Genomic DNA, 21,607 nt, shown 5'->3' with positions numbered 1-21,607 from the left:
CCCACTCCTACATCAGCACCTCCTTTCCTTTCTTTCACTTATTCTCTCTTGCTGGATAATTCTTGCCCTCTCCTTTCTTGGGATGACCGGGGGTGGCAGAGCTAGACACGTGTTGGAATCACACAGGCCCTGGACATGGGGGTTGAAGAGGAATCCAGGGCTTGGGACCAGGGTGGACTCCTGAGCTGGACCCCTCTGCACTGAGGCATGGGGTGCCCCCAACCTGGCTCCATGCTTTCTAGGTTCTGTCAGCCGCCACGATTGTCGCCAAGCACACCTCGGCCTTGTGCAACGCCTGCCGCATCGCCTCGTCCAAGACAGCCAACCCAGTGGCCAAGAGGCACTTTGTCCAGTCAGCCAAGGAAGTCGCCAACAGCACTGCCAACCTGGTGAAGACCATCAAGGTAGGTGGCTGGACTGAGGCCTCAGATCCCAGCAACACCTGCTGCAGAGGGGAGAGGACAGGCTTTTTGCTCTGCTCTCCTGAGACGTAGGTCTAGTGAAGTCAGCAGAGCCAAATAACAACAGTACAACGATTGAAATTTCTTTTGAGAGCCAAAGTTTTTAAACTTAAACTTCTTCTAACGCCACTTCTTCACAATAGACTCGCCCAGGCCGTGGTATTTTGTGGAAGAGCCACATCATGGAAAACCGACAGCCTTGGTCTCTCCTTACCTTCCAGATAGTGGGGGCTCCCCAAATTCTCCACATGAGAAGCTTAGGGGCAGAAATCTGGAAGGGTTGGCTATGGGGCATCCCTTGGCACTGTGTGTGGGTAGCAAGCACCCTGTGTGTACTTAAACTGTGCTCCTGTGGGTTCTTTCAAAGGGGTTGGTGTAGGGTCCCACCTTTGTTACAGATCTGGAGCATGTCGAGGGAGATGGGAATGAGAACTGCAGGGCAGTTCAGCTAGAAGCCATGTCATCCCACCCAGAGGGGGTGTGAATGGCCGTGCTAGGACCTGAGTTCCTTTAACACCAAAGTCCACTCCCGCCACCCACTTGCTTCCCTGGTTCTCCTGTGCCAGGACCACTCCGGCCAGGCTCCTGCTATGTGCACCACCCTGTCTCCCACTGTATTCCCAATTGCACTGAAGCCTGCTGGAGCCTCACCTCAAGGAGTCAGTGCAACAAGATTGGAGCTCCAAGGTCACTTCTGCATTGCCAGCGCCCGGCACAGTTCACTGAGTTCACGAGTGGCAGTTAGAACAGAGGCCACATCTGTGAGCAAGAAGTAGCAGGCATGTCAGGTGTCCACTGGGCCCGAAAGAATGGCAGAGTTGGCGGTTCAGGTAGAAGTCAGTGCTTGTCTGGTGGGGAAGGACAAGTCACGCACAGTTTTAGCAAAGATGGTAAATGAGCCAGGTTCTCGGGAATTCCCCTGAAAACGTTAGCTTGGCGGATGTGTAATTATTGACCCAAGCTGCCAAGGCTTGGGTAGAATGTCATTGTTACTCAGAACTAGCCTTTACGCTGGCTGTGCCTGCCTACTCCTGCCTTCGTGAGAAATAGAGACGCACTCATCTCAAATCCCGGGGCTTCTTGATGCCGGTGCCTCTGGTTTTTGTTTCCTAATTGTCTGAATTGGCATTTATATTGCTCAGACAGTTCAATTAAAGGTTTAATTGGTTGTTTAATGAGAAAATTTACATTCTCCTACAAACATAGCTGCCTTGTCAGATGCAGCCGTTCGCTGGGAGGCAGGGGCGCTGTTGCTGGGTCACAGGCTGTCTTCTTAAGCAGGTGGAGTTGGATTGCGGGGCCTTGAATTCAGTGTTAACCTTTTTTTTTCTCTGTCATGTAGAATGGCTTTGTAAATGCCACGTTCTCTCCTTTTATATATAATATATAATATATAATATATATATATATATATATATATATATATATATATATATTAGTGATTTTTTTACAGAGAGGAAGGGAGAGGGATAGAGAGCTAGAAACATTGATGAGAAAGAAACATCCATCAGCTGCCTTCTGCACACCTCCCACTGGGGATGTGCCCGCAACCAAGGTTTGTGCCCTTGACTGGAATTGAACCTGGGACCCTTCAGTCCGCAGACCGATGCTCTATTCACTGAGCCAAACCGGTTTCGGCCAGTGTTAATCTTTTGTGAGGCATGGACACAGGTCACATTTCTGATTCTCATGCACCTGGGTCATCAATCAGCAATGTCACTGACCATTCAATGCCATTGTGCTACCTGCTGCTAATTTAAAAAAAAAAGAAAGGAAAATGCTACTGAAGCATAAGATACATAGACAGAAAGCACGAATCGTGTGTGTAGAGCCCAGTGAGTTTTCTTACACTGAGCACACCTGGGTAACTACAGCCAGATTAAAACACAGGACATGGACCCTAACCTGTTTGGCTTAGTGGCTAGAGCCTCGGCCTGTGGACCAGAGGGTCCCAGGTTCGATTCCAGTCAAGGGCACATGCCCAGAGTTGTGGGCTCAGTCCACAGTGGGGAGCATGCAGGAGGCAGCCAATCAATGATGAATCCTCTCTCATCATTGATGTTTCTCTCTCTTTCTCTCTGAAATCAATAAAAATATATTTAAAAAAACAACAACAAACACAGGACATGGCCAGTCCCCAAGGTCTCCTTGGTGCACCTTTAATCCTTCCTGGTTCAACACCCTAAATTAGCTTCACCTGTTACTGTACTTTGCACAAATGGAATCATACAGTAGGTACCTTTGTGTCTGGCCTCCTTAACTAAATATGTTTATGAGGTTTGTCCATATTGTTGAGAGTAGTTCTAGTCTATTCCTTCCCAGTGGATTGTTTTCCTCATTTCAGAATGGCAGCTATGCAAGCCCTACCTCCATCAGCCAGTCAGGGGCACCAGGGTAAAGCTTAGAAAGGGTTGAGAGTGCTGCACAAAGTAAAGTATTTTTATAGTTTGGGAGGGAACAGACTTAATTGGAGAGAATGGAGGGGAAGAACCCATGGGTTATAATGTCAAAAGTGGGGAGGGCCGAAACCGGTTTGGCTCAGTGGTAGAGCGTCGGTCTGCGGACTGAAAGGTCCCAGGTTCGATTCCGGTCGGGGGCATGTACATTGGTTGCGGGCACATCCTTGGTAGGGGGTGTGCAAGAGGCAGCTGGTCGATGTTTCTCTCTCATCGACGTTTCTAGCTCTCTATCTCTCCCTTCCTCTCTGTAAAAAATCAATAAAACATATTTAAAAAAAAAAAAGTGGGGAGGGAAGGGGTTGAGCTGCAGGGTCTGGGAGTAAGGGGCAGGGAGTTATTTGAATTCATTTCAGCCATGTGTGAGTGGGAGGTGATGTCCTGTGAGGTCAGCTGTTCCCACGAGCCACACATTCAGCTTTATTTCTTATCTTCACTAACTGAGCCCCTCCGCTTGCTGGCAGCCATCTCTCTAATTAATTCTTATTTGTTATTCATGAGCTCACCAAACATTTTCTATTCCCACATCTCGTAAGCCACCTCCTCTCGCTGCGAGGTGATTGCCGGGGCCCGGGAATAACTGTGCCTCTCAGTGGGGTAAAGTCTCCCTGTTGCCTCCCATAGGCCCTGGACGGGGATTTCTCTGAAGACAACCGCAATAAGTGTCGCATTGCCACCACCCCCTTGATTGAAGCCGTGGAGAACCTGACCGCATTCGCATCCAACCCTGAGTTTGTCAGCATTCCCGCCCAGATCAGCTCCGAGGTAGGGAGTCTTTGCAGCAGAGGTAATGTCGGCCTCTTGGGCTGGTTTTGTGTTTCACTAAATGAGCACAAATAGTGAAGAACTCCAAAGTTTCTCTCTGTCAACATGGAAGGCATTGCTATTGTCGATGGTGCACAGAGTTAATGAAACTCAATGTCTGAAACTCAATGTCTGCACATCTCTTAGGTCCTGCCTGAGCTCTACATGTTGAGAATGATCTCTGTGCATAGGTTTGGGCCTGATTCTTGATATGCGTTGCCCTCAGAAATTATATTTAAGGAGTGAATGTGGACCCAAGTTCTCACCATCAAGGCCCTGAGTGAGCCAGCCTCCCTGGCTCCCTACCCTCTGTGTCTCCTTCCAAAGGGCGAAGATGATGAATTGGTAAAGAGCAGGACCATTCACCTATCCAGCCTGTTCTTGACCCTTCTGCTGTTTGGTCCCAGGGCTCTCAGGCACAGGAACCGATCCTGGTCTCAGCCAAGACCATGCTGGAGAGCTCATCATACCTCATCCTCACTGCACGCTCCCTGGCCATCAACCCCAAAGACCCGCCCACCTGGTCTGTGCTGGCCGGACACTCCCACACTGTGTCTGACTCCATCAAGAGTCTCATCACCTCTATCAGGTTAGTTTTGCCTCCAGAAATCGCTAGGGACCTGTGTCTGAACAGAGCAGGAGGAAATAGCCTATCAGGACTTGTGTTTAATAGCAATGTGGTGGACCATGATCGCCTTTTTCTTTCTCTCTTTGAGATTAGGTAGCACTGGTCACAATAATAATAATAGCTAATTTATGTCAGAGACTGTTCCAAGCATTTAACCTATCTTATCTAATTATCACAACAACCTGTAAGATAGATACTGCCATTGTCTCCATTTTACCAATGAGATCATTGAGGCTGAAAGGATGTAGGTAACATTTCCATGGTCATCCCCAGTCTGGTGGCTCTAACCATTTCACTTCCTTGCCTGTTCCTGAGAGCTTAGGCGGAGGGCACCCTGTTTTGCTAATAAGACAAAAAGAACATTCTAGGTCTCACAATAACTCTGGGCATCTCTAACCTCCTTGGTGATAGTAGGAGCCTGAAAAAATATCCCTTGAGTAGATATACCATTTTTAAAATGGACCAACGTTAATATCTCACATCATGGAATGCATCCCTTGTGTGAGTTATATTTTGTTTTTCAATTACTTTTGAAGCTCAGCTCTTTGCCTTACAAAGAAAGGTCCACTAAATATTTTCATTTCTACCCTAACCCAGGACTTTGTGAATAGTATGCAATATAGAGAGCATAATATGGTTACACTAGAAATAGTACTGATTTTTTTTTTTTTCTCTCTTTAAGTGAGGTTCTGTGCTTTAGCCAGGGAAAGGATAAGCCAAGTCCAAATCGTTTCATTTGCAGTTGCCTGCCATCCGCCTGAGATGGAGGGCAGCACCATAAATAAGTAGGGGTAGCACAGGGTTCCATTAAGAAATGCATGGGCTAAGCAGGAAGGCATTGCCAAGCAAGCGTCTGGGATTGGCTCCTTAAATTAAGTGATCAATCGGGTTGGGCAGAGAATGGAGAGGAGCTCCGGCTCACCAACAGAGGAGTGGGTTGTGGGACTTGACACCCCCCCCCCCCTCCAGGAAGCCTGTGTTTAATGTCCTCTGCCCCTTCCAGGGACAAGGCCCCTGGACAGAGGGAATGTGACTACTCCATCGATGGCATCAACCGGTGCATCCGGGACATCGAGCAGGCCTCCCTGGCAGCGGTCAGTCAGAGTTTGGCCACGAGGGACGATATCTCTGTGGAGGTAGGTACACGAGGTCTCGGGGGCTAGCTCGGAAGCCTCTGGAAGTGCTGAAGAATCTCACTATCGGGCTTTGGGGGATGGGAGAACAGCGCCAACAAGTTTGTGATGGTCGAGTTTCATCATTGAACCACCTTCCCCTGTGGAACCAACCTGGGAGATATTGGATGGGGTAGGGCAAATGCTGAATGGAAAATGGGGGTTCTCTGGGGGTTCAAAGGTGGCCTGACATTTGAAGAAAAATTAAAGTCCAGTAAGAATATGTCAGTAAGATGGAGTTATTGTATTCGGTGTAACACGTCAGCAGAGCAGACCTGGGCCATACATTGTGAACATTTCTCTCGTAATATTTCATCAGTGCACCTTAAATCCTGTGCATTCGGTGCATTCAGAGATAACAAAGTCTTCCCTATGTTACCCGACATCTAAAATCTGGGGACCTCTTACATTTTGTTATTGTTTCAGAGCCACCTTACTTTTTCTTGCCAATCTTCTAAAGTTGAGAATTGAATTTTCCTACTTTGATCCTTTGAGGTTTTTTTTCATTAACTGTCCAAAGGCCTCTGAGTAATACTTCTTCCTCTATGTTGAATGTGCCTGCCGCTCATTAGGTGCTTAATAAATAAGGATGGTCTCGTTGCTGATGTTTCTCTGACTGCCACTGAATTCATCACCAATGCGCTTTGGCCCCTGTCTTCAGTGAGCGGGCCCAGAGTTGGTGTTGCTCATTTTATTACTAGAGCTGTTTCTCCTCAGCTTCACGTGACCTCCCCCGATTCCAAGAAAAGAAAGAAGGAATGAGTGTTCTCCTTCTGTGCAGAATGTTACAAGTGTTGTTAATGTGTTAATTCGAGTAGAATATGCATACAGAAAAGTGTAAGTGTGCAGCCACATGAATCATCACCAGCTCAGCACACCTTTAACCAGCATCCTGGCCAAAAAACAAAGGGGACCAGTCCCTCAGAAACCCCCTCAGGCTCCATCCTTTTCCCATCCCACCATGCACATCCCCTGACTTCCTTCTTCGGAAGAACATCCTCCCCTTTAGCTGCATGCACTCCCTACTTATTTTCTTTAGCAAGACAACATTGCTGGAATATTCTTACACTCTTGACCATAGCCACATAAGTGAGAAGATAAATAATTAGCTAAATAAACCTTGGAAAATTTGGAGCTTTCTCTCCTCCCCTCCTTCATCTCTTTTCCTCTCCTCCCCCTCCCCCCCATTTTGTTTTCAAGTTTGCCTGGTAGGCTGCTCCCCTCGCTGACTGCACTCTGCCCAGAGCTCCCAGCCCGCACGCAGCATGTTCAGTGGGAAAGCACTGAGTCTCATTTCCGAGGAGCAGGACAGTTACCTGGCTATGAGCTGCGCCCATTCCGTGCTGGTGTGTGCAAACATAAACCCTCCAGTGTTATATTGGGTTAAACCCTTCTCTATCCAGCAAAGTTCCTGTGAAGACTCGAACAAAAGGGCCTGATCTCTCCTGCAACCAGCTAGCAATCTCCACCTTTGAGTCCCCTGCCCCCTCGCACTCCAGCATCGCCTAGATAGCTTGCCCTGTCTCTTTGCGGCATGAGTTCACTTCTCTGGGATGGAGAGATTCAACCCTCTCTCCAACCGGAAAAGAAACGCCTCGAGAATGCCATTTTCAGACGAGATCGGGCACGTTCAGGGTGGTATGGCCGTAGACTGAGAATGCCATTTTCAGTTACTGTGTCCACATCGCCAAATTCAGTGAACTGGAAGCCTGAGCTGTGTGCTCAGTGGGCATCTGCCCTGGCACTTGCACAGAGCGGCAGCGTTTGAGAAACAGTCCTGCTTCAGAGAGGTGGTGTCATGTTTACCTCTCCCTCCTCTCTTCTACCCCCTTGAGGGCACAACAACCTGGGTGGCCCCTCAGATCCCACTGTTAGCTCTCTCCATGTGGACAAAGTTATCTTCTCATCTGAGAAAGCCACGGCTCATCCACATTTCCAGTAATTATGCGGAATAACCCAGTATAAAGGCACCAGTGGCATCCGTTGTCACTGCGGCTGGTGAGAGTGAGAAGCCTGTAGGAACCAGTGTTCAGCAGGCCAGCCTATGTCACTCAGGTGCCGCTTGGAGAGGGGGTTCCTAGGAGAGGGGGTTCTTCGCCCATAGGAGCTGGGGGTGCCTGGGAAGAGGAGGTAGAGCAGCAGCTTGATGACACGCCCAGGCATTTCGAAGTCCCATTTCTCATGGCCTCCCTTGTTATTCTCACAGGCCTTTCTAAATTGGTGCCTCGGGGAGGAACCACTGTGGGGCGACCTTAACAGCTCTCTCTCCTCTCAGGCTCTGCAGGAGCAGCTGACTTCAGTGGTCCAGGAAATCGGGCACCTTATTGATCCCATCGCCACAGCGGCCCGGGGAGAAGCAGCTCAGCTCGGACATAAGGTAATGTGCACCCAAGGGGGCCTGCTGGGAATGCTGGTGAGAGAGGTGGGGGAAGGGGGCATAGAGAAAGAATATTGATTTGTTTTTGTTCCCAAAATCCTGGTGCCAGCTATTGTGCCTAGGTCCGTGCTGGCTTAAACGGCAGGGAATAGCCCTCAACCTCCCTCTCGGCAGCATCTTCTTTAAAAATGCCCCCTTCAGGGTCCGTTTTCACCTGGAGTTGAGACAAAAACTGCAGGGAAGTGATTCTGGCTGAGGTCAGACTTTTCAGCCCATGAAGCGTTTATAGTCACCTGTGGCTTTTGACCTTGGATGAGATAAACCAGAACTGAAGTTGACATTCCTGGCCTGGTGTCTGCCTTTTGTCCCTGGCTGTCCGGCCACATTCTCATGAGTGTTGAGGGTACATTGTTCCTCCATGGCCGCAACCACAGTGTCTGTTTTCACACCTGAGAAGGCAAAGCAAACGTGCACACATCACTCTGGACAACTTGAGCCTCCTTTCGTGGCCGCCTCCGAGGGGCCCCTCCCACCCGCATTGCTTTAAGTGGTGAATAATGCTTGGCCTGTTTGGAGTTCATTTTGCAAATCCTTCAAGGATAGTTGGCTCGATGAGCAGCCTGTGCCTCAGCAGACAGAGGGCAGAAATTGGATTTTTAACAACCTTCGGGCTTCGTTGCATTCATCGGTATCAACGCGCACATCAGAAATCCAGGAGCCAGAACCATCTCCGTGGGTCTCGATTTTAGGAAATCAATATTCTTGCCTTTTTAAATTACAGGACAGTTTAAGAGTCAAGTAAGCTTGCTGCTGGTGTTGTAAGGAGAGGTTTTTGAGATTTAAAATGGTCAGTGTCTCTACCTTTTCCAGTGTGGCAAGTCTCATTTCTCAGTGGAGTTCCTTAATAGTAAGAGGGGCTCATCCACCTGTGGGCAGGGGTTTGCGAGGTGGAGGGACCGCCCTGAGGCGGGAGCCGCCACCGTGTGCATGCCGAGGGGAAACCACATGGCAGAGAAGCCGGACTCAGCAGTTATGTTTTATTCCAGTAGGAGATTCATCAGAAAATATCTTTAGACTTCTAAGGCAACATCCTATCTCTGCCAATCTGTTAGTAAGAAAGGTTAATTCCCTGGCCAATGGCTGGCATCAAAAGCATCATCTCTTTGCCTCACTGAGTTACACATTTTACTCTTGGCCCTTTGGTATTCACATGATGCATCTGTGGCCCATCTGACTTTCTAAGAGGGAGTCTGGAGAGAGGCAGAGAGGGGCCATCGGCCCAGAGGAGCCGTGGATTGAGAGTTGTACCCACCTGGTTCCAATGCCTCATGACAGCACTCAGGAGGAGCCCCGGGGCAGCTTCGGTGTTGCCTGGGGATGCCAAGTGCAAATTCTCAGGCCCCACCTGTATGAGTTTCCCGTGGCTGCTGTAACAAGTTACTGCACACTGGGTGACTTGAAACCACAGAGATTTGATCTCTCACGGTTCTGGAGGCCATAAGTCCAGACGAGGCCAGTACTTTGCCTCTTCCTGCTCCTGGTGGCCCTTGGCATTCCCTGGCATTCCTTGACTGTATCATGCCACTTCTGCTTCTGTGGTCACACTGCCCCCTTCATTTGTTTGTCTTTCCTTAGTGTCTCTTATAAGGATAGTTGTTACCAGACTTAGGGCCCACATGAGGATTTCATCTGAAGATCCTTAAGTATATCTACAAGGACCACTTTTCCAAGGGGTCTTTGCTCTGGGGGCCTCCATTCAACCCTCTCTGCCACCTTGGGCCTAGGGCAGTGGTTGGCAATCTCATTCATCAACAGAGCCGAATATCCATAGTACAACGATTGAAATTTCTTTTGAGAGTCAAATTTTTTCAACTTAAACTTCTTCTAACGCCACTTCTTCAAAATAGACCCACCCAGGCCGTGGTATTTTGTGGAAGAGCCACACTCAAGGGGCCAAAGAGTCGCATGTGGCTCACGAGCTGCAGTTTGCCGACCACGGGCCTAGAGGATCAACATCGTGTACTAAGCACTCAAAATTTCTGTTATTTTGACTTCTGTGCTGGCCCAGGTGAGCTGTTTCCTGCCCCATTATGTCTCTCAAGAACAGAAACCTCCCACTGGTCATAAACAGGACATGAAGGGTGATGTGAAATTGTTTTTTTCTTTATTTCAAATCCACAGTTTGGTCTAAATGCTCAGGGCATAGGGCAGTTGGATTGGCTTCCTAAAAACATCCGTGTGCCTTTCTATCCTCTCGGTCTTTTCTCATGCCCTGCCCCTTCGTTCTTGGTCTTTAATTCTTTCCAAAGCTTTTTTGCTTATAAGTACAGGAATACCTGTAATACCTGCCAGCACCTGCTCAGTGTGAAACTTAAATTAAAATTGGTCAAATTCTCACCCCTATCTCTGGATCTCGGAAAGGATTTCCTAGCACACTCCCACCATGATGAGAGACAGAGAGCTCCCAGAGGAAGGAAAGCCCGAGCAAGAGTCTGTGATCAGCCCGTGCTTTCAAAAATAAAACTGAGCCATGAATGACTAAGGTCTTAGGATCTGAATATAACGTGGTGACTATAATTCATGACACTGGATTGCATACTAGAAGAAAAAAAAAACAACTAAAGCTCAGCAGATCTGCCTCTCCCTGTGAGTCATCCCATCCCTGTCCTAGCCCCCGCCCCACCAGTGGGGCCCCGAAAGGAGACACATGTATTTACATGATGCATCTGTGGCCCTTTTGTCTTGAAAGGTGACGCAGCTGGCAAGCTACTTCGAGCCCTTGATCTTAGCAGCGGTTGGTGTCGCTTCCAAGATTCTGGACCATCAGCAGCAGATGACGGTGCTGGACCAGACCAAAACGCTCGCAGAGTCTGCCCTGCAGATGCTGTACGCAGCCAAAGAAGGTGGAGGGAACCCCAAGGTACAGATCAGGGTTCCGGGGACTCCGGGCCACTGAGAAGCTGTTGTGTTCCTCTGTATTGCATCTTTCCAGGGAAAACACCTCCAGTTCCTAGTTGGTGGCACTTGATTTCCCACTCAGAGGTGGGAAGAAAATCTTCTATTGGCCTTCCAGGGGACCTTTAAGAGGAAAAACAAGAACTATACATATTGAATGCATATTTATAAGTTGTGTAGGCAGCATCCCTGGGAAAGAAAGTCATATTATGCGGTTCCTACAGGACTAACTGTAATACCATCAGTGCCTGCTCAGTGCTGACGCCGGCTCCCACAGAGTGAGGCTCTGTTGTTTCACAGTGGATGTTGTTTCCATTCCCAGCATCCAAGTCCAGTGCGAACCCTGGTTTGGGGACACCCGAGGCGTGTGCTTTTGCCTCAGGGGTAGTAGTGTAATATGAAAATCTCCCTTACTCGTTTGCCAGTGGAATCTCTTTCTCTCTTTCCTTCTCTTCACATCCCTGCTCTTCCTTCCTCTCTTTGGGATCAATAGAAAAAATAAATTTTTTGAAAAAGAGAGAGACTTATAAAATAGTAATCAGAGCTAACAGTGATTGAATGCCCACTGTCACCTATTACACCTTATAGCCCCATCTTATTTATTCACAAATGTCCTATGAAGTAGGAAGGTTCCCATTCATATGGAAAGGGAGACGGGAGACGGAGAGTGCTGAGGTAAGGGGTCCGAGGTCACAAGGGGTGGAGGCAGCATCAGGACTGAGCCTGTGCCCTGAGGATAACAGGTCGGCTCTGCCCAAAGCAAAGGCTAGAGAGAGGGCAGGGACAATTGTAGGAAAGGGGGGACATGGGGCTGGTTGGTCTCAAAAAAGGCAATTCCCCCGGCGCATATGAGGAGGGAGTGTTCAAAGGAGGTAGGCGCATATGCAATAGCCTGGATGGGGTTGTCAGAATTCTGATGGCTGTAGGAAATAGCGTGCAGTCTGACATGGTGGGGCATGCAGAGGGTGGGGCAACTGGGCGGGAGGGTAGACTGGGCTGTGTGGTGACAGCCTTCCTCCTCCACGCTGAAGAGGAGGGCTTCGTGGTGAGCAGCAGGGCATGACACAGCCCCTTCGTAGCTGAGGATGTCATTCTGGTAGACGCATGAATAATGTCTTAGTCTTTATTCAGCTTTTCATTCATGTACCTGGCACCTATTAAGAACTGAATTCTGCCGAAACTGGTTTGGCTCAGTGGTAGAGCGTTGATCTGCGGACTGAAAGGTCCCAGGTTCGATTCCGGTCAAGGGCATGTACGTTGGTTGCGGGCACATCTCCAGTAGGGGGTGTGCAAGAGGCAGCTGGTCAATGTTTCTCTCATCGACGTTTCTAGCTCTCTATCTCTTTCCCTTCCTTTCTGTAAAAAAATCAATAAAATATATTAAAAAAAAAAAAAAAGAACTGAATTCTGGGAATGCTAAAAGTATTAAGAGTCTTGCCTGGCCAGCGTGGCTCAGTGGTTGAGGGTCAACCTATGAACCAGGAGGTCATGGTTCGATTCCCAGTCAGGGCACATGCCTGGTTGCAGGAGTGCAGGAGGCAGCTGGTCCATGATTCTCTCTCATCTTTGATGTTTCTATCTTTCTCTCTCCCTTTCTCATCCTTTCTGAAATCAATAAAAATACATTTTTAAAAAATAAAATAAAAATATTAAGAGCCAGCCACTGCCCTCATGTTGTTCTGAGCCTTCTGGAAAAAAAATAAATAAATAAGTCCAGTTGCTGAAACCATGGGCTAGAGCAACAAGAACACCTTTTTGATTGTGGGGGATTGGTGAATGGTGGGTGCCCCAGAGCCGGGCCAACCCCATTTGCAGCCTTGCCAAACTGCAGGAGCCAGAACTCACCTTCAAGACCCAGTTCTGGATTGTCTTTTATCCAGGACTGTTGGCTGCCATGCCTCTCCATTCCTACCTGGAGAGTTCATTCTCAGCAGAATATTAACACCAGGAGTGTTCTGGGTCTTTAAGATTATTAGCACATCAGCTGGGCCTGCAAGTTCAGAACTCATGGAATTTCACTTATGCCAGGGAACCTCTCGTTTGAGAGCATTTATAGTCAGCACTGTAAGCTTTACAATGACATCTGCTTAGAAATGGCTGGGGGCCAGTGAGAATACTTTCTAGTGAATGACCTGAAGCACTGGATGATGAGCTAAGATGAGTCAAGACAAGACAGGTGTTTATATCTGTTCCCTCAGTGATGTCATTCAACCTGTGCTTTGTCTGCAACCCTGGCAGGTTGTCACAAAGGATGCCTAGGACACTTCAAGTTGGCTTTTAGGCCCTTTCCTAAGAGGCCCTGTGCATAGACATAATTACCTCAGGAGCCAGTCTTTGGACAAATATTTACTATAATGTGTGTGTATGTATATGTCTGTGCTATATGTTATATGTATATGTATATGCATGTCTCTGCAGAGGAAATGTGGTTAAATAGTTACCAGTAGCTTGGATTTAGTGAAAAATAGCACTGGCTCTGGGTTCTGGCATAATTGGATTCAAATCCCAGCTCTGTCTCTTGCTAGCAAATTACTTCATTTATTTGTTTCCTCATCTAAATAATGGATTTAATAATGCGTGTCTCTCTAGGGTAGTTGTAGAGATTACATGAGATAATGCGCCTGACACATTATGTGTTTTTAAAAAAAAAGGTGGCTGCCCCAGCCTGATGTAAATGAATGATGTAATTACAACGCATTGCTGTGTAACCTCACCCCACAGAGCCCGCTCTACTCACACCAAACCCCCTCTTCCCCCCCTCCCCCCCCCAGTTCTAGTTGCTGGTTGTTTTTGCCCTCCCAAAGTTGAGATCTGCACATTTGTACTTTACCGTCTCTGCGCCATGAAATCACCTGAGTGACCAGTTTCCTCTTTGCACCCCTACGGGAGAGCTGGTCATCCTGTCACAGTTGCCTCAGGGATAACCGTCATGATCTGAATATTTCACATCTGTCAGATGTCCTATTTAAGAACTCTTCTGCATCCCCAGGGCTTTTTGATTCTGCAGGCAGGGCCAGTTCCTATGGCTCATACAGCCTCTTCTTAGGATGCTTCTCTTTCATTTATTCAGTCCCTCAAAATATTTACATCTCCTCCTGGCTTCTTACCTTCTTCCTCCCTAAGTTACAATGCAATTTCTTAGGCCTTTGGGAAGGGTCATCTCTCCCTCAGGAGAGTGGGGGCAGCCATGGCCACCACCTGGGTGGACCCAGTGCCTGGATGCAATGCGATTCTGATGGAACTACCTGGCCATTAGGTCAGATTTCCCAGGTTAAGGGCACAGGATCCTGCTAGACTCACCTCGATGCAGACAGAGCCACAGCTCCAGGGTTCCTAATGCTGACCCACTCGCTACAAATTCAAGAGTTCTCAGGAGGTTCTATAATTTGCTAAGATGATTCGTAGAACTCAGGAAATGGCTCCACTTAAAAAAAAAAAAAAGTTTTATTATAAAGGATGAAAACCAGCCAAAAGAAGAGAAAGAGGGCCAGAAGGGTCCCACACATGAAGCTTCCATGTCCTCATCTGTCATCTTTTTTTTTTAAATATATTTTATAGATTTTTTACAGAGAGGGAAGGAGGGAGGGAGGGAGGGAGGGAGGGAGGGAGGGAGGGAGAAAGAAAGAGAGAGAGAGAGAGAGAGAGAGAGAGAGAGAGAGAGAGAGAGAGAGAGAGAGAGTTAGAAACATCGATGAGAGAGAAACATCGCTTAGCTGCCTCTTGCACACACCCCACTTGGGATGTGTCTGCAACCAGGGTACATGCCCTTGGCCGGAATCGAACCTGGGATCTTTCAGTCCGCAGGCTGATGCTCTATCCACTGAGCCAAACAGATTTCGGCTCAGCTGTCACCTTGACCGCATACTGATGTGCATCACCACCCGGGGAAGCTCACTCTACCTTCACCGTCCATAGCTGCTACTGGGATTTCATGCCATAGGCTTGGGGATTGAGTTCAGCCGTATGGTCAGTGACTCCAGTCCTCTCATCTCCCTAGAGGTCCGATAGAGGCCAGGCTAATATTATGTTGCTCAAAGTCCCAACCCTCTAATCACATGGTTGATCTTCCCAGCATGGCCAGCCCCTACCTTAGAACTTCTTAGGGGCCTCTTCTTAGGGTTCTTCTCCCTCACTGAATGAGTCACCTTGTTAGCATAAACTCATGTGCGATCTGAGGAGCCCACCACAAATGACAGAGACCCTCCTGCCACTCAGGAAATGCTGAGGGCTTGGAGGCTCCCTCTGAGAAACCAGCACAAAGACCAGCCAAACATTTTCTTGTTCAACGGCAGAGTTGGGGTAGGAACACATATTCAGGCTGGGCCTTGGGGAGCTCTAGGGAGCAAATTTGGAAACTATGGCTGAACCGGTTTGGCTCAGTGGATAGAGCCCAGGTTCAAATCCGGTCAAGGGCATATACCTTGGTTGCGGGCACATCCCCTGTTGGGGGGAAAGGGGGTGTAAGAGGCAGCTGATCGATGTTTCTCTCTCGCCAATATTTCTAACTCTCTATCTCTCTCCCTTCCTCTCTGTGAAAAAATCAATAAAATATATGTATGTTTTTAAATTTTGGAAACTATGAACTGGCAACAAGTACCTGGCAAGTGTGGAGCCCACAATGGCAGGTAGACCTGAGAGAGCCCAGGCCAGGTTGATGCTGGAATGCAGAGGAGGGCACTGAGGGAGGGCGACCCACTCAGCTTTGAGGAGTGGCGGCAGATCTGGAGGCCCCTTGCCTGGTTCATGCGCACCGGCCTGACTTTGCCTTGTTTAAAAGCCCCCTGTTTGGGGGAACAGGCTGCAACCTCCCTCTTGGAGAGGGCATATTCCCTCCATTAAGGTTCATTTTTCCAGTAGCCCTGAGACGTTAGATCTGTTCTAGCCATCTGCTCATCTTCCTTTTGACCTGTGACATATAAGTTCAGCGAATAGCCAGCTGGTCAGTCCCAGTTGTCATGCACCAGGTCTCTAAGCTCTAAGGTATAAGCTCGCATTGCCAGTCTGACTGTCAGTGTTCCCTGGCAGGGATGCCATCGAGGGGGTAGTGAGGGTTAGAGGAAATGAGCCCAGCAGCCAGGAGGCCCCCTGAATTCTATGCTATCCTCACCATTGCTGCTGTGATGTGGTTTGACATTTATTGTTCCTGGCTCCCCAAAGTAAAATACCAAAACATCTGACCCCAGATGCAAGAACATAGATTTTAAACTGGTACGAAAGTTGCATTGGGCCTACAGGTTGGCTCTTGTGTTGTATAAAGGACATGAGAGCCCTTGGCATCTTGCCAGCATCTACGTGAATGTTGTCAGTGTTCCTGGTCCAGTCAGGAGCTACAGCATGTCATTACAGAGAGTGCAGTCAGTGGTTCAGGGCTGGGAATGGGGGCCAGTCCTGTTCTGACTTCCCCTAAGCCATGTCTCTCCCTCACAGCTAAAAACAGATGGCTTCATTTCTCTTTAAATGAGCCTCTCCAGAGAGCTTTGTACCAGCAGCCTGTGAAGGTTATCCTTGTAAAACTTCTCTGAATGTAAAACTATCACTTACTTAGCCTACCTGGTGCCCCACCAGGCCCTTCATCTCCTGTGAACACTGTGCTCCAAAGAGAAGCAGAGTGAACTGTCTACCAGGAGCACACGGGCTAGTTGGAGAGACTAACGGGAGCAGGTAAGCGATACAGCAGGCGGCAGGAGCCGTGTGCCAGGCACTTCACTTATGGTGCTTCACCTCATGTGCACAGGCCTCATTCCTTCTCACATCTGGGCCTTGCACAGGCCGTGGCCTCTGCCTGGGAGGCTCCCTTTCTCTCTCACCCCATCAGTTCTGCTCAGGACTGGACTCTTCCTCCAGGGTTCACCATCAAGGAGCCCACCACGAATGGCAGAGACCTTCCTGCTGCTCAGGAAGTGCTGAGGGCTTGGAGGCTCCCTCCAAGGAACCTGGAACAAAGACCAGCCAAATAGTTGACTGTTCAACATCAGAGCTGGGGTTGGAATACACATTCAGGCTGGGCCCTGGGGAGCTCGAGGGAGCAATTTTGGGAACCGTGAACTGGAGCCCTTCCTAGCTGTTGCTGTAAACAAGCCATCCTAAAATTCAAAGGCTTAACACCATTTTAGTACTGTCTCTGGTGGGCCTGCAGATTCACGGAGCTCAGCAAGAGCCCCTCCTGTCAGTGCAGCCAGACGGTGGCTGAGGCTTGAATGACCTGAGGTTCAGTCACTCTGCAGTCTGGTGCCTGGATGTGGATGGGTGGGAGGAGGGATAAGGTGAATAGAATCAGTCACGGCAGACAGAGGGTGAGAGAGTGGACCTGGGAGAAGGCCAGCCGGGTGGCAGCCAGGAATCCATGCTAGGAGGATGGGGACATAAGTCGAGAAAAAGAGAGAGGGAGATTCTGTCTCCCTGTCCCCAAGGAGGGCCTGAAAAATAGAAAAGGTGGGCACCAATCTGGTAAAGAGTGAAGGAGTCTTTGTTCTTCAAGGTTATTTTTCATCGTTATCTTGTAAAGCAATTTGAGTAGGGATGGTCAGTAATTACCGTTTACATCTGACACAATTGCCTCAAGGATACCAAATATGATCAGATCTGATCTTGGCAGATGAGAAATATGTCCTTGGTTCCCACGGCTTTTTAATCATACCCTCTCCTTGGAATTCCCTTTTATGTCAATTACTCAAAAGAGTTGTTGTGTACCGTCTCTCACTGGTGTACCTTCTCATCTACCAAAGTAAAGATGTGATTTCTTGGACCTTTTGATGGGGCCCTGAGTGGGCCAGGACAACCACGGCCACAATATGCAGTGCCTGGGGCAATACAGTTCTGACACTAACTACCTGGCATTAGTCAGATTTCCCAGTTATGGGCACAGGCCCCAGCTAGACTACTCTTAATAGAAATGATAAGGTGCCCGCACCATATGATCTCATCAGAATTCAACTGCATCGCGTTGTTATCATTTGCACTGTGCTCAGGGAGCTAAGCTCAGGACCAGTTAGCTAGTTAACAGTGGAGCCAGTACCTTGGCTCTTGCCGCTATCATCCTGCTGCCATTTCAGAGAGCCCAGCACCCATCATTGTTTCATCCTTTCATGCAGTCATGTATGTCCTTCCTACTGTGTTTTTGACCCTCAGGTTAAACACCTGCAGTTACAAAGCATCTCCAAGGTTCTATGTAGGGAAACCCATGAACACTCAAGGTGCTGCCTGCAGAGTGTCTGTCCCTAGAGAAAGTCCCTCATGCATTCCTCCAGCCTCATGGTGATGCAGTTTGTGACAGAGTTCCAAAACCTGCCAGGTCTATAGATTGATGCCTCTTGTACGGACCTACATTTCCATAAAGCAGTCTCATCAGTGAAAAGAGAATTATACCGTGCTAGGAGCTTAGAAGAGAAGTGTATTTGAATTGAACACATTTTTCTCTAATATTAGCTTTTTAATTCCCTGTGCCAAGTTGTATTGGGTATCTGTGGCATTCTGTCCCACTCAGAACATAGTAATATAAAATTAGCCCTGTCATAGGCACTGCTTCATATTGCAGTTTTATATTTCCTTGGGATTATAGAGAGGTGTTTCTCTGTTAGTTTTTCTGACTTTCACTTATTTTGAAAATCATTGTATAACATCATAAAGGAAAAAGATAGGATACATTGCTGTGCGCCATAATGGGGATGAAGTTTTGTATTTTGCTTTTTATGGTTACTCTTAAAAGACATGAAGTGGTTCTTAGGGACGGCGCACCATGCTTCTGCTAAAGGAGACAGTTCACAGTTCTTCCCCTCTTCCCCCCTCAGGCGCAGCACACCCACGATGCCATCACGGAGGCCTCCCAGCTCATGAAGGAGGCTGTGGACGACATCATGGTGACGCTGAACGAAGCTGCCAGTGAAGTGGGGCTGGTGGGCGGCATGGTCGACGCCATTGCAGAGGCCATGAGCAAGGTGGGCCTGGGCTCCCATCCCTCTCCCTCCCTCCCTGCCCCAGTGCCTCCAAGGTTTCCCTCCAATCTGGTCCCCAGGTGCTTTTCTCTCTAAAAGGTACCTCTCTTTCCTTGAGGACTCTGATTAATGTACAAGTGCCTTATCATATGTTCAACAGTATTCATTCTTCACTGTTCATTGATGACTTCGATAAGCCAGTTGTACCCTTCCTTTCAGTTCTGCGTGGGGGGAAATGGAGGTGCGGAAGGTATCCTTGGTTACTTGGCTTCTAAAATGGAAATAATTACCCATCTCCCTTGTCTACCTTATAGAGTTATTATAGGGGGGGAAAAACTCCCAAATGAAACTGATTGCCAAGTGCAGGCCTTTGGAATGGCCACTTTGGAACTACTGGGATCATTTTAAACAGCATATTCCTGGGCTCTTCCCCAGCCCTGCTCAGCTGGGATCTCTGTGGGGTGGAGGCTATGGATCTCTATTTATAATTTTTAAATCTCTCCAGATTATTAAAATCTAGCCGGATGCAGAAACCACTTAAAGGAGTATGTTTAAGATCCCTTAGTGAAATCTGGCAGGCAGTAGATATAGAAGGCCCCATGAGTATCGTTTCTCTTCTAGTGACCCATCAGTTGAGTTGATTCAGTAAGGAATTATGACTGGAGACAGCTTCAACTCTGTATCTCCTGCTCTTTCCCCCAAGGAATCCTCATTAGTCATGTCAGCTTGATATTCATTAGAATTGACAATTGTTCATAAACATCTCATTGCTATCCTATGATAGCATAGCCACGACTTTTAGATATCACCTGTGTTTTGAAATGTCCATTGATTGTGAATACATTCTTGTGGATTTTCAGGATATTAAGCAGTCTTTAATTGCTAATTTAGAGAAGATGGGTTGGTTCATATCTCCATAAATAGATGATAGCCTGAAACTATAATTAGGATAATTCCCTTCGACATTATGCAGTCATTATCAGACAGATGAAGTCACAGGCCGGGCAGGGATGCTGGGGCTCCCTTGCGAGACTCCAGGCTTCGTCTTGTTAAAGCACTCCAGTAATTTCTACTGTGGGCTTCTCACGGTTTGGCAGAAAAGAGTGACATTCCCCTCCTTTTCAAGGCCCTCGGATGAATCTCAGTGGGTTTGTTTGGTTTTTAGGACATCAGAATACCCGAGCTTTGAAAATAAGCCGTGTGTGCACCAAGGGTATTAAATGATGGTGCTCAAGCTTTCTCAGTACAAATTAGAAATCCAAGTGATAATATTTTTCTTCTCAGGAGAACGTGTTTTTCACAGTCACTGTAGTGATGGAGGGTATAAGTCAGGTTCCTGAAGTTTTCTCTTGATAGTCTTTGAGCCCTGCAGGCTGGGATGGCTTTTCAATATGGAGAGCTGTGCTGTGCAGCTGATGTCCATGGTGTAGATCCTTGTGTAAGGGCTGGGAAAGAAGTCTAGTGTCCCTGATGGGAACGCTGACAGTGTGAGCCACAGAGGTCAGCAACAAAGGTTTCTACCACCCCTCTCAGTTTTATAAAGTATACAATTGGAGTTTCATTAATACCCATACTCAGACCTGACACCCAAGGTGGACCATACAGTGCCTCTTCCCCATTCCCCACTTGCCCAGCCCACCTCAGCCTGCCCGTGCTGGGTACCTGGTGGCAAGTGGCGCTTCAGGTCCTTTGAGCTCCTCCCTAAGCAGGAAAGCATTAAAAATCTGGCATTTCCTGGTTTCAGTTATTTGGTTAAAATATTAATATACTTTCAGAATCCTTGCCTACAATTCTCAAAGACAGTTATTGGCAGAAAGTTGTGAATGCACCCAAAGTTAATTATAACTTGGATGCAATTCTTGACACTTTTGAGACTTCTGCTATGGAGCTTCTCTCTGTAGCCAAGTCTCCGGAGGTTAACAGGAAGTAAGCAGCTTTATGGGTGACCTTGGACAAATCCCTCAGGCTCTCTGAACCTTGGTTTCCCCCATTCAGTGACAGTAGTTCTCAACTGTGGAAACAAAACAAATAAAAATATTGCTATTTGCATCACTATTATCTCATAAAAGAAAGGTCATGTTAACATTTTTTTAAAGTAGGAAAGCTATAATCTCAGAATAAAGTAAAGTTCTTTCAACTAAATTCATCCTTTTGTTCTTTTATCATTGTCTTCAAAGTGGTAGAAGGTTCATCTTGGTGGCCGGTGGCGCGGTATCTAAGTTGTCCTCTAGCTTCAACCCTCTGGAGTGTATGCAGCTCTGCCACATCTCATATGAAGGCTCTCAGCAGATAGCCTGGTGTGAAGAAGATACCAGTCAGTTTATACTGAGTGTATGAGTCCACAACTCAATTCTCATCTCGCCTGCAAGGCTCCCATGATGTGATGGAGATATTTGGCAGCATCGATCTTCCTGATAAAGAAACCTAAAAAAAAAAAAAAAAAAAAAAAAAAAAAAATGCTAGCTAGCCTGGAGTCTGTGTTGATGGTGGAAATTGACCCTGGGCTGACAGACCCATCACACATAGGCTACAGCCATATGTTCCTTTAATTCACACTGTGGCGTGTGCCTGGTTGTGATGTTGAAGACTCCATCTAACAGTTTTCTAATTGCCCCCTTAGCCTCTCGTCTTTTCCCAGACTACAAGTTACCTGGCAGAGCTGTCAAAGCGATCTTCTCAACCGTGTCATTGCCTACCCCAGTGCCACCATTTTTCTCATGACTTCAAGGTTCTTTATTAAGCAGATCCAGCTTCATTCCCACCACTCTCAACAGTCCTCTCTGTTCACTGTTCTTACTCTTTATTTATATTCACCTTGTCTCA

The 21,607-nt window shown here is 47.7% G+C and overlaps 1 protein-coding gene across 6 annotated transcripts in view; it reads left to right on the top strand.

The window, feature by feature from the left end:
* The window catches only part of TLN2 (talin 2), a 401,618-nt gene that overhangs the window by 321,304 nt on the left and 58,707 nt on the right, over nucleotides 1-21,607 (top strand). For all 6 annotated transcript variants that reach the window (XM_036440039.2, XM_036440034.2, XM_036439998.2 and 3 more), the window contains 7 exons: nucleotides 243-404; nucleotides 3,542-3,682; nucleotides 4,129-4,310; nucleotides 5,353-5,485; nucleotides 7,797-7,898; nucleotides 10,648-10,818; nucleotides 18,641-18,787. In XM_036440039.2, the coding sequence (XP_036295932.1) occupies nucleotides 243-404; nucleotides 3,542-3,682; nucleotides 4,129-4,310; nucleotides 5,353-5,485; nucleotides 7,797-7,898; nucleotides 10,648-10,818; nucleotides 18,641-18,787 (1,038 nt within the window). The remainder of the gene's footprint in view (nucleotides 1-242; nucleotides 405-3,541; nucleotides 3,683-4,128; nucleotides 4,311-5,352; nucleotides 5,486-7,796; nucleotides 7,899-10,647; nucleotides 10,819-18,640; nucleotides 18,788-21,607) is intronic.

The sequence above is a fragment of the Pipistrellus kuhlii genome, unplaced genomic scaffold (assembly GCF_014108245.1).
Source record: "Pipistrellus kuhlii isolate mPipKuh1 unplaced genomic scaffold, mPipKuh1.p scaffold_m20_p_1, whole genome shotgun sequence".
Classification (NCBI taxonomy): domain Eukaryota; kingdom Metazoa; phylum Chordata; class Mammalia; order Chiroptera; family Vespertilionidae; genus Pipistrellus; species Pipistrellus kuhlii.
The sequence above is the reverse complement of the archived record's forward strand: the minus strand, read 5'-3'. Positions and strand labels throughout refer to the sequence as shown.